We start from the raw sequence: 13830 nt of genomic DNA, 5'->3' as shown, positions 1-13830 counted from the left end.
TCTCTCCAGCCCCTACTTTGTATATTTTAAAAAAATAAACAAGATGAAAAATACATCCAGGAATTCTGTTTATTCTCTGCTACTTTTTAAGAGCCCAATCAACCTTAAATTAGCAAATAAACAAGATTTCATAATAGCTGAAAAAGTTTAAATTAGTTTCTTTATTAACCATTTAACTTGACAGTGTTGAGTATCAAGTCAGGTCTTTGGTTTGGCTGGACAAGCTGTTATTTGTACATTTCTTAAAAACCTACCACCTGCATTATATGGACCTACATCCCAGTCTTCATTCCACCTACCCTGCAGGATTATACTGTGCTTTCTAAATGAATGAAGCCATAAGACAGAGATACTGAGAAAAAATTAGGTGAAAAGGAATACATCTATCAAGAATCACAGTTATGAATCACTGAAGCTCATCAGAGATGCTAAATAACCCTTAGCGTTAGAGAGAAATCCAACACATTCTAATTCTATTTTTTTCTGTGTCTGTATATTACTTAGAGGCTCATATGGAAAAGAAGGGACAGGAATTATCTCTGTAAATAAAATCTTCATGTAGGATCCGGTTAAGTCTCATTGAGTCGTAGATAATGCCATTTATTATTCATTATTGAAACTAAAAGATCCAACTTAAAATTTACCCTAAGTAGTTATATAGTCATTTGCACTCCTGTGAGAACACAGGTAGTAGGTATGACTATTCATTCTGTAAAAATATTTCTTTAAAAATGTATTTTAACCTGGATGGTGGTTCACACCTGTAATTCCAGGATTTAGGAGATAAAAATGGGTGATCACCAGGAGTTTGAGGCTGGCCTAGGCTACATAGTAAGTTCTAGGAGACCCTGGTATCAGAAAAAGAATTTGTCCTAAAAGAGTGATGGAACTTGCAAATGATTATTTAGCAAACAGAACAGTAATAATCATACCAGTGGCAATCGCTGAGGATTTCTCAAATCTGGGGGGAGGATGAAAGGAAAGAGGGAGCCGAGAGCCTGGCCCTGAAAGCACCATATCTAGGATTCTCACTAATCACAAAAGGGAACTGTAACAACAGATCAAAGAGACGAACGCCTGAAAGGCGCAATCAAGGTAACGTCACGGGACAAGACGCCCACACCACGGACACCTTTTGACTCCTGCAGAAGGATCTCTTTGGAAGTATTTCTACAAAGGGCATCAGCACAGTCTAGAATGTGCTGGACCAGTTCAACTGTGGGCACGCTGTAACACAAAAACGCCAGTGCTCAAGCACCAAGGTAATAAAAGACAGACTCGGAACATGTTCCAGACCGGAGAGGATTAAGGAGGAAAGGCAGCTAAACATAGGATAGGATTTGAGATTGAAGGCTGAACCACAGAAAAGTAACAACAAAATTACTAAAAGAATTGTGGTGGCACACATCTGTAGTCCTGGATCTGTGAGTTCGAAGTCAGCCTGGCCTACATCTGGGGCTACAGGGAGACCCCGTCTCAAAAATACCAAAAAATAAAAATGAGACAATAAAAGAATTGTAGACATTTTTATGATGTCTGTAATTGGTGAGTGATATTGTACCAATGTTAATTCCATGGATTTGATAATTGAAATCTGGCCACATAGAAATAATATTAGATAATGCCAGGTGAAAAGCAGATGTTGTACAAACAATCTACAACTTTTTTAGCTTAAATTATTTTATAATTTATGCCAGGAGTGGTGGCACATGCCTTTAGTCATAGCACTTGGAAGGCAGAGGCAGGATCTCTGTGAGATTGAGGTCAGCCTGGTCCCCATAGAGAGTGTCAGCCCAGCTGTGGCTACGAGGAGAACCTGTCTCAAAAAGACCATAAAAATGTTTCATAATTAAATACAGAAACAGAAAAGGCATTCTGAATGGACTTAATTCATTGTCCAACATTTTGCTAGGTACAACTGAATTCTGCATTTACAAATAAACCCAGGCCAAGAAACTATTAAAGATAAATGTTGTCGAGCACACAACTCCTAAAATAAGCAGAGAACTCATGAATGATCTACTTTTGCTAAATTGCAGTCCACTGATTGTCTACAGAGAGCTGCCCAGTACAGTTTCCTGAAGAATCATAATGCAGATCAGCTAGAACATTTACAGATGCAGGAACTGAACTAATGCTCATTGTGAGTCCCATGTTATAGATGGACAGATGCTAATTCAGTTTAAAATGTGGATATCAGGACAAGAGTTTGGATAAACTACAGATCAGTAGTTTCACAGAAAAATTCTTAGATAGAATAAATTATGAAATTATAATTCTTCTTTGACTCAATCTATTTCCTTCCTGGAGAAAGTTACTAGTGATTAGTAATATTAACACATATAGAGGAAAAAAACTGAATTTGAGTAAGATTACTGTTAATTTTTTAGTATTTTGAGTAAACAAAAATAATAGTACAGTATATTTATAATTATGTACTTCAGTTGTTTAATTATTGATTGAATTGTTAATTGTTTGTAATAATTGTATTGAATTGTTGTAATAATTATTGTTTAATTATTGTGGTCACTAGATCAGCATTGCCCAGGGAAAGAGTTCAAAGAGCTGGCTCACCAGCCTCGTTGAATGAACAGAATATTTGTCAATGACACTTTGGGCAGAAGTTCAGGATATAGTGGGCATGTGCCTGGATCACAATTGGCTTGTCCCTGTCACATGATCCCCACTGTGATGAGCCCAGAGTTCCAGGTTAAAGAAGGAGCTTTCAACAAAGATGGCATCTGTAAGCTTACAGTGAGGGGCCACCCCTCAGGGGTTCTCTCTCTTCAGGAGCCAGAAAACTTTATTACTTTATTCTTTCCACGTCTTCCTGTGGTCCTCTTCACCATGGCTGCACATCCCTTACTTCCAGGCTCACAATTATCACAACAGACCCAGAGCAGCAATGGCATCTCATAGTCCTGGGTGTTTATATATGGTCCCGCCTACACGGACTTCCCTCCCCACCCCCAAGAGTAAATTTATCATTAGTCAATAACATATGCTTACTGCCCATCCAGGGTAGCATACTTTACTGAAATGAAAACCCATTACAGATTTTTGAAAAGCTTTAATCCAACAGGTTGGTAATGCATATTTTGAAAAGATGAAGTCTCACTTTTAAAAGTATGGTGTGTTAAGAATTATTGCATGTACTACCTATTGACTACTTTATATAGCATGCATTTATAAATCACATATTTATAAACTTACAACAACAAGCTTACCAAGACTTGGGTACCCAGGTGTAGAGGGGTCTCCTCCCGGATTCAGTGTCACCATGAAGGTCTCAGAGCTGACATCTGCAGTCTTTGGTGAGTCACAAGGGTCCACGTACAGAAGGACACCTCCAAACCCAGCCTTTTCCAATAAGGAAATCTAAAAGAAGGAATAATGTTAAAAACATAAGAATATTAGAAGTTCATAAAGTAGTACTTCTCAGGTATGGGCAAGAAAAGGCTGGTCTTGAACTCACAGAACTCAGCCTGCCTCTGCCTCCTGAGTGCTGGGATTAAAGGCGTGAGCCACAATGTCCAGCCTATATTCTTTTCTTTTATTTTCTTTCCTTTTTTTGTTGGTTAAATTTTATTTTTATTTTATATGTGCGAATGTATTGCCTGCATGTGTATAAGTGCACCCATATTGTGCAATGCCCACAGAGGTCAGAAGAGAACACTCAATCCCCTGGAACTGGAGTTATGGACGGTTGTTAGCCACCAGGTGGGTGCCAGGAATAGAACCTGCAAGAGTAGCCAGTGCTCTTAACTGCTGAAACATCTCTCTAGTCCTACCTTCAATATTTTTTGTTACTTTATTTTTCTGTTTTCCAAAGTTGAAGAAGTATACTCCCATGGGTACATAACTAATTTGGGTGGTAGGTACATGGGTAAATTATTTTGTTTTATTTTAATATAATGTTTTCCTTATTATCTGAGAATTTCAGACATGCATATATTTCAGTCATGTCTGACACATCCCCTCCAGCTTCATGTCCTCATTTAAAACAATCATCCCGAGTCCAACTACTGCTGCCATATACACGTGAATGTGAGCCGTCCACTGGAGCTTAGTCAACTTTCCAAGGACCACATCTCTAAAGAAAACTGAACCTGATGCCAGCAGCCATCAACTCTTAATAACTCAGCTAGGGTTGGGGGCTCATTAGCCCCTTCCCGTACTGGAGTACTCACTGACTTGATCTTGATCTTGGGCAGGTCATATGCAGGCAGTGACAGCTGCCATGAGTCCTAGTTACGTCCAGAAGACACTGTTTCACCCCAGTCTTCCAAGTCTCTGACTTACAATCTTTCAACTGAGTTCTCTCCCAACATGTTTTCTGAGCCTTGGGGGAAGAGAGTTTGCTGTGGACTCCCCTGGCTTAATTACCAAGGCCCGTTAGAGGGTTTACTTACTTTCTACATCCTAAGCAACACTCCTGTGTTTGTATTTGATTTCATCATTCAGCTAGTCTTCTTTACTCTATTTAAAAAAATTGTCCAGTATAGTTGGAATTTTTTTCCTTTTGTGAGACAACATATGCTCTAGCAAACACAAGGTTCTACATTTAGAAAAAGAGTTACATTGGCCACTCTTAAGTTCCTTCTCAAAGCAAAAATAGCCACATTGTGGGGCTGGAGCGATGGCTCAGCAGTTAATGAGCGCTGACTGCTCTTGCAGAGGACCTGGGTTCAGTTCCCAGCACCCACATAGTGGCTAACAACCAACAAAACTCCAGTTCCGGGGGATCTGATGCCCTCTTCTGATATCCATGAGCACTGCAGGCACATAGCACACATAATTCAGGCAGAACACTCTTCCACATAAAATAAAAATAAGTGAAATAAAATTACCCCCCCAACCAAATTAAAATAACAACAACAAAAAAGAAACCATCACACTGGTGATGCATTAATTCAGGGCTAAGCCTGTCATGAGGCAGTTAAGGGGTTTCCACATTTCCTCCTGGTTGGCCTGCTCTTGAACAATCTGTTCCTGCTTGACCCTGCTGGGGAAATATTTTGAAAACAGCCCCTGGTTAGGTCCTTCAAGACATATTTGATATAAAGAGTTCCCTCTGTTCTTTAATAAGTGCACAATATATAATAACAATGGGACAGAAGAACTTGACACCTTCCTATGTTTTATTTTTTTACTTTGCTTAACTGAATTTTTTTCATTATGCGTCTTAGTGTGATGTAATCTGATATGAACAACAATAATGATTTGCTGATTCTATTTGTTTCCCATCAGAGAGTAAAAGTAATTAGAGAGTATTAAAGCAATAAAAGAGAATAAATAGAGTAAGATTAAAGATCGTACTGAATGCAGATCATTACTGCTGACCCCGGGACTTGACTTAACACCTATTCTTCACATTCCAATTACTGGTCATGTTGTTTACTGAGCTGCTCAGTAGACCAAGGACTGGCACTGTGACCCTCACTGGTCCCTCTGGGAGGGCAAGGATTAAACTTATCCTCTCCATCACAGTTCATGCTGCATTTCTTGGGCTCCTGGTAGGTAATCAAGAGTATTGGTACATAAGAGAATGCTTGGGAAAAGCAGGCTAGGCACAGCAGGCATTCCTAAAGAGGAGGGAGCCAGGAGAAAACACCCAGGCTTGATCTCCTAGTGCTATCTTCTATGGGACAGAACAAAACATAATTGTATACATAACATGATTTCAATCATATAAAGGCACAGTTTGCAAAAGTAAAATAAAAAATACAGGCCGGGTGTGGTGGCGCACTACTTTAATCCCAGCACTCGGGAGGCACAGGCAGGAGGATCTCTGTGAGTTCAAAGCAAGCCTGGTCTACATAGTGAGTTCCAGGACAGCTGGGGCTACAGGGAGGCCATGTCTCAAAAAGACCAAAAAAGGAAAAAACAACAACAACAACAACATCAACAACAACAACAATAAAACACTGATACAGAGCTACGTGTGCCATGTCGATGCCATTTTTGTGTCTTGTAGAAATGCTTTGTTCTTTACAATTTGGGGCATGTTGGACAAGAGTGTGTACTTTTTATAAGGGAACAGCTGACATAGAAAGTCTGAGTAAGGGACTGACTCACATCTGCCTTCCACAATAAAGCACTCAGACCAGACTGATACCCACCTCTCTTCGGTGCTTTAGTGGAGAGAAGGGAGGCATGCCTAACAGGAAAAACGACACAGAACTTAAGAATGAGCAGAACAGATTTAAGGCTGGATCTTCAAATCCTCAGGCCTTAACTCCTTAGGGTGGGTTCCAACGTCTACTTGATAGGAATGCTATCCTTCAAGAGACCAATGGATGGCATGATCTTGAGGGGTCTGTGTACTGTAGGTGAATATATTGGGAAAATATGAACTTCTCTGAGAATAGCTATTCATATATTAAGGTCCTTTTTTAAATTAATAAAGCAATTCCACAGTTATTCAAAATTAACATGTTAGATTAGAGGCGTGTCTAGCCTTTTGTATTTATAAAGTTCATAAGAACTGCACAGCCTAGAGATGAAAAAAAATCACAGCAAAATCTCATAATATAAGTAAATTTGTGTTGGGTTGCATTCGTAGTTACCCTGGGGCATATGCTCACAATATATTAAAATTATTATATAATTTCTTTCATTCTCCTAATAAACATTTTTCTATATTGATAATTAATTTCCATACCCATTGTATAGATTATGTATAATAATACTACCTCCAGAAGGTACCAGATATTATTTAACCAATTTCTGTCCTATGAGACATGTTACCTTTTTAATTCTGTACTGAAACAAATAACATTTTAGTTTAAATTCTGTTCAAATAGCTATATTCATAGCATGTATTCTCATAGGTGTACATCAAAGAATTATGTTTTAAGATTTCTAATAAACTGTGCTCCCTACACAGAAAAGCTCTAGTATCACAAGCTATTAATATAGATCCTAATACAGTTGTCCTGCTTATTTTGCTTTTGGTACTTCTCTCTCTCTCTCTCTCTCTCTCTCTCTCTCTCCTCCCTTTCCCCCTTCATTCATTCTTTCCTCTTTCCTCCCTTTCTTTTTCCCTTTCTTCCTTAGTGATACATATATGTATATATACATGCACATATTACATATAATGTATAGAGATGTATTACTATATATCAAATGCATATTTGATAACATTTGAGATTATTCTAAAACTGCTGCAAATTATCCAGGGATGCATCTCAGAGATACAGCGTAGCATGCACAAGACTCTGGGTTCTATCCCTTGTAGTTAGAAGAAAATGTGCTTGGTGTAATACCTTTTTGAGTATTTAATGATTATGAAACCTACTGTTTGAAACTAGCCTTAGTAATTTGCCACTTTGGGCTCTTGTGTGTATTTGGTAATGTCTTGTGACCTGTATTCTAACACCTGGAAAACATGGTGTTTCACTGCAGCTGATTCTCTGTAATGGAGCAGTGAGAGTAGCGAAATACTGTGTTTCCAGGGTTGGACGCCCCCCACCGTCCTGAAGGGATGCCCCCATTTCTCATTCGGCTTCCTGTGCTTTTTCGAAAATGTGATCCTTGTGGTGGACACTTTGTTAAATCTGGGTTCTAGTGTCTTTCAGGAGCTTAATTCAGTAGCTCTTAATTTCAAAAATTATTGCTTGATGGTTTCCCAATGTAGGGGGCAATAGAAATGGTAGTTCCAAAAGTCAAGCTATGCATTAATACAAGACTGAGTGTATTAAATCATACTACTGATGTTCCTTTGAGCACCTGACATGATATACGAACATGTTAAGGTTTAGTTTGGCTAAGAAATCTACTACTTTAATGGCATTGCATACATGTACATATATATCCATATATATATACACGCACATGTTATATATAATGTATATATCATTATATATGTATTATTATATCTCAAATGCATTAAGAGCCAATGCAAAAACGAAGACGGCAGATGTCCTTAATCTGTCTCTTTTAGTTGGAGAAAAGATTTAAAAATATTAAAAATATTTTAAATTGTTAAAAATATTTAACACTGTCCAGCACGCAGATGGGTTCTGACTGTGCTGGGTGTGATTCCTGGAACTTGGAGGCAGATATTAGGCTAAGACTTGTTGACATTCCTTACTAATGAGATGAATTTGGGTTTCTTCATCCCACGAGCCATCCCAGAAGCCCTTCTGTCAGGATGTAGAAACATTAAGCCTTGTGCGGACAACTGGGAGCATAAAGAATGATTAAGGAGGACACTGAGTACCGTGCAGCCTCCGGTAGGCCTCCTCCCTTCCCCGCCTCGGTGCAACCTCACCCTCTTCTTCTGAAAGGCTGTCCATTACTTGAAGATAATCAAGTTGATCACAAGAAATGAAAAAGTAATATTACAGAAGATAGTTCTGGATTTTGGTGCCCATTTTGACACCACAAATTGATATGACAGCTTATGAGATCTCTTATTCTTGGCTTCACAAGCCACAAAATGAAAAGATTAAATTACAGTTTCCTCAAACTTCTTTTCTGTTCAAAATGAAAAACTCATGCAACCTAACTTAATGAGCTTGAAATGTTAGTGAAGACATGACCATTGTGTTTTTAACCACAATTACGTACTGTATAGCAAGGATATTTTCTCAGAAATGCATGTTAGGCAATTTCACCATTGTGCAAGCACTGAAGAACGGGCTTGCATAAGCTAACACAGTTATACTATGCCTTGGTGATGTAATTTTACCGGATGACTGTTGTATATGTGACCCATGAGTGCCAGAAGCATCACTACACAAAATACAACTACATATCGCAGCACTTGAAATTTGCTTTAAGACTGGATGTGGAGGCTCATGCCTGTAAGCACAGAACCTTGGGGTAGTATAGGAGGATCAGAAGTTTAAAATCAAACTTAATTGTGCATAGTGAGTATAAGCTCAAGGGTATCGTAGGCCACACACGACCCTGTCTCAACAACAACATAAAACAAACAAAACAAACCAAAAGACTAACATCAAAAATTTGCTTTTAAACTACTGGTAAAGAATATACCCTTGGAAAACAATATGATTTCCTTGATTAAAAATACTGAGGGCTGGAGAGATAACTCAGTATAAGAACACATACTGCTCTCCCAAAGGACCCAAGTTCGGTTTCCAACACCATCTTTGGGTGGTTCAGAACTGTTTGTAACTCCTGTGCCAGAGGATCTGATGCCCTCTTCTGGCCTCCATGGACATTGCACTCACATAATCACACACAGAAACACACACACACACACACACACACACACACACACACACACACATATAATTAAAAATTACGTTAAAATATAATTAAAATAATTTGGTGATACTGCATTTTATGGGTAGGAAGTCACAGCATCAGGATTTGGGGAGGCTGGTCACACTGCATCCACACTCAAGAAGCAGAGAATGGCAAGTGTACGTGCTCAGCTCACTGTCCCAAGTTCAGGATCCCAGGCCAGGGAATGGTGTCCCTCACGTGGGTAAGTCTTCCAACCTCACCTGAAATATCCAAATCAGGCATGCTCAGAGGCCTGCCTCTCAGGTGACTCTAGAGCTCATAAAGTTGTTGATCACAGTGCACCAAGTAGGATTTGATCTCGGTTTTCTAATAATTAAAAGAGATTTGGCGCACTTTAACAATAACAGGTTATGGCCAACTTGAAGCAGGATCCCTACAGTTTTATCCTATTTATCCCATACCTAGTGGAGTACTGGCACAAAATGATTTTTCCTTTTTTGCTGAGTTGCTGAATAATCTAGTGCATGTATAAATAAATGGATGAGTGTGTCATATGTACACTGCAGTGTACGTACTACAATTATGGAAATGTTACTTTGTTGTAATGTTCACACCATTGACAGGGCAGTTTATCCAATACAAATTGTGGCATATTATAGGTATTCTTATAGTGTGCTTGTAAGTATTAAGCCAGATTGTTTTTAAAACTTAGGAAATAAAACATTTAATTAAATGTATTACATCCTCTCCTCATCCTTCTTTTAAAACACAAAATTAAAAATAGTTTTATTTTGTCTTGATTTTTGTTTAGTTATTGAAAATTAGAGGCAGGGAGCTTATGATTAGCTCAGCAGGGTTTGACACTGATTTTTGTCTTGCTGACAGGGTCTTGTAGAAAAATGTTTTAGGCTAGTTATAAGGTGGCTGAGCCCATATATATATGACGTGAACCACGTTCATACATTTCTCCTTGTGTATCGTATATACAGCTGGGTCCAGTTGATTACCAAATAATCACAACAGAAATGAAAGGCACTGGTAGTCTATGGTCAGATCACAGAGGTATTTCTGAAAAGACCTTACAAAACTATAAACTTCCCAGGAATTATTTTCCTGGGAATAAAAATCTGCTGTGTGTGAATGGCTAACACAAGTCTCCAGCTGTTTCTGTGGACAGGTTAATGTGGGTGCTGAGTGTATACCTGGTCGGGAAATAAAACTCTGGCAGTGGAGATCAGACCCTGAGTTAAAACAGACGAGCTCGCCTCTGGTTTTGCTGCTTCTCATACTTCTTCTTTCAGCTGGACTATCTTTGAGGCCAGTAGTCATTCTATGTAGATGATCCTCTTTTTTGTGTCTAGTAAGAGACATTGGTTGATTCCTGCAGCCACGTTTTCATTGACTCAGCAATGCTTGTAAATTTCTGGCTCACCCTTTAGGACTGAAGAATGCTAGTCTGGTTCTTTTGATTTTCCCCTGTACAGATGGAGCATTTCCAGACTTCCAGAGTCATTTCAAGTAACTAAGAAGACAGGTCTGTTTCCTGTCACTCAGTGTCTTCACAGCATTGGTATAGTGCTAGGAATGTCAGGTGGCCTTCATAGATACCAAGGCTTTCTGAGGCTTCAAGTGGAGAAAGTGAGCAGGACATTGTTAGACCTTAGTTTAGTGGATACAGTTTAGACTCACTGTTACGGGCTGAATTGAATTCTCTGGAGGGCCTCATGTTGAAGTTCTCACCCTGAGCATACATTAGAATGCAAATACTACTGGAGGTGGAACTTTGAACAAGGTCTTTAATATTCAAACAGGTCATGTGGGTGAGCACTAGTCCCAAAGGATTAGTGTCTTTATAAGACAGAAAGTTGCTGGAGAGAGCTCGGGTAGCAAAGGGCTTGATGCACAAATCTCAGGACCTGCATTTGATTTCCAGAATCCACCTAAAATATTTGGCTGTGGTGGCATGTGCTTGTAATCCCAGTGCTGAGCAAGTCGATACAGGGAGACTCCTGAGGCTCCCCGGCTAGCCAGGCCACCCTAGTTTACTTAGAGAGCCCCAGGCCAATGAGAGGCTCTGCCTCAAACAACAACAACAACAACAACAACAACAAACAAAACCAAGGTGGATGGCCACGAGGGAGAGCAGCAGTTCTCCTCTTGCTCCCACAGCACATGCAGCCACTTACACAAGCACCTGTATCCCCACGTCCTCTCCTCACACACAGGCACCTGCAGAGACACACACACAGAAGGTAAAGATCTCAAAGGACAGTCACAGAGGATGGATATGTGAAGACACAGGAAAAGGCAAGCCTAGGAAAGAAACTGCAGAGGACACTAAGTCCATGCTGATGCTTTGTCTTAAAAATCTGGGAGAAGGGTCTGGAGAGATGGCTCAGTGGTTAAGAGCACTGACTGCTCTTGCAGAGGACCCAGGTTCGATTCCCAGCACCCACATGGCAGCTACGAGCCATTCTTAACTCCGGTTCCAGGGGAATCCAAAGCCCTCTTCTGACCTCTGCGACACTGCAGGACATGGGCGTCCTCACTTACGTGCAGTCATACGTGAGTATATACTCATGCACATAAAATAAAAATAATAAATAAAGTATTTTTTTAAAAATCTGGGAGAAAATAAACTTCTTTTGTAAAACTTAAAAAAAAACTATTAATTTTATTTTAGGAGTGTATGAGTGTATTGCCTGCATGTAGGTAGGTGCACCTGTGTCATGAAATGCCCACGTAGTTCCGAAAAAGGCATCGGATACCCTGGAACTGGAGTTATGGATGGTTGTTAGGTGCTGGGAATCGAACCTGGGTCCTCTGTAAGAGCAGCCAGTGTTCTTAACCACTGACCCATCTCTCCAGCCCCATAAACCCTAAACTTCTCATAAGTCACCTAACTTGTGTCATTTTGTCATGGCAGCTCAAGAAAACAAATACACCCACAGCAGGAAAGAGCTGATGAACTCTGAACACAGATCCAGGAACATGTGACTAGTTACCATGTAGGACTTTGGAGTCAAGAGATGACAAACCATCATGTGTATATTATACACCAGCTGTGAGTCAAGTGCTGATCCTAAGCTCTCCATTGATTTTTATTCCTTCCTATTGATGAGCTATCTGGACTCCCATGACATAGTTGCTCAGTCTGTAATTACAGAATGCTGAGGGATTGGCTGGGGGCAAGCTAGTAAGCCAGGTGGGGAGTTTCCTGGATACCATTCTGGGAATCATTCTACTGCAGTGAGGCATCTTCTTCCAGTCATACACCCATTCTTCATACAACAGACTGGCTAAACGGTAAACGATAAACCCTACCACATACTTCTTGTTGTGATCCATTTTCGAACAAGATACTGCTTTTAATACTGCCAGAATTCAATGTCTGGTTGTTTAGATTGTTATAATAAATGACCTGAATTTTTACAAAAGTTCTTTTATATGGATTAATGTCTATTAAAATAATACACTGAAATATTTTTAAGGAACCATGGTCATTGGGACATAAACATAAAAATAAACATTTTAAAACATGATTCTAAGCTAAACAATGTAGGGCACACCTGTAAGATCAGCCACAAATACATAGTGAAAACTCAGCCTGGGTCACAGGAGGCCCTACCTCAAAACACTGAGTAATAAAAATGAAATAAAAATACCATAAGCCTAATATCACCTAGCAAGCTTTTATGCATTTAAGTTAAATAGCTCAGGATCGGTGAAAATTTTACATGATAAAACCAGCATTTGCCCACTTCATATGCAGTTGTTTTCACTCAGGAACTTACATTTTCTGCTAGGCTTACCTCACTGTTCTTCCCCCCTGCAGGCATATTCTTTTACTTGTATATTGGATCACAAAAATGACACTAAATAGGTTTGTAGATTCTTATTTGCTTTGTTACGATTCAGAAATAAACTCACTTTTTTGTTAGGTAAAAAAGACTGTTAAGGTAAGAAAATTTACTGCAATCAGACCAAATGTATCCAAGGATGATGGCAGTATTCTTCACAATCAATGAACAACTTAGCTTGTGATTTCCATTTGCTCTATGTGATGCATCCAAAGTTATTTGAATAATTCTAGTGACACTAATAAGAAGAGCCTTCTGGTCTTGTAAAGAAAAATTCTTGGAGTCATTGGAAAGCTAATCCTATTGCAGAGGTCTAAAAAAATGTTTTCAACTGTTATCATTACATTTCAATAAAGGGAGGAAAGGGAGGAAGGACTAGCGACAGGGACGGAGGGCAGGAGGCTGGACGTTGTCTATAAAATTCACGTTTTATTCACTTCAAGTTATTATCTCACTGCAGCTTCAGAGAACCCACAGAGTTACTCTTATCTCACAAACGAAGCAAGTGTGGTACAACGTTTACTAATCACTAGCCAATTCAGCCGAAAACCGTGTCCTCAAAGTCTATTCTTTCTTTCCCCTCAAAACCCATTTTGCTCCCAAATAACAAGAGAGCAATAACTCGACTGCAAATTTCATTACTTTTTTAAAATCTCATATTATTTGACAACTTTTGTGATGGTTGTTGCTAAAAAGAAGCCCACTCTTTTTTTTAAAAAAAAAGACGTTATTTAATGTTTATACCTGGGTC

The 13830-nt window shown here is 39.3% G+C and overlaps 1 protein-coding gene across 8 annotated transcripts in view; it reads right to left on the bottom strand.

The window, feature by feature from the left end:
* Naaladl2 (N-acetylated alpha-linked acidic dipeptidase like 2) overlaps positions 1 to 13830 on the bottom strand; it is a 1296606-nt gene that overhangs the window by 526677 nt on the left and 756099 nt on the right. For all 8 annotated transcript variants that reach the window (XM_029560548.1, XM_029560545.1, XM_029560549.1 and 5 more), the window contains one exon: positions 3228 to 3378. In XM_029560548.1, the coding sequence (XP_029416408.1) occupies positions 3228 to 3378 (151 nt within the window). The remainder of the gene's footprint in view (positions 1 to 3227; positions 3379 to 13830) is intronic.

This window comes from Nannospalax galili, unplaced genomic scaffold, assembly GCF_000622305.1.
Source record: "Nannospalax galili isolate Female #2095 unplaced genomic scaffold, S.galili_v1.0 scaffold572, whole genome shotgun sequence".
Taxonomy (NCBI): domain Eukaryota; kingdom Metazoa; phylum Chordata; class Mammalia; order Rodentia; family Spalacidae; genus Nannospalax; species Nannospalax galili.
The sequence above is the reverse complement of the archived record's forward strand: the minus strand, read 5'-3'. Positions and strand labels throughout refer to the sequence as shown.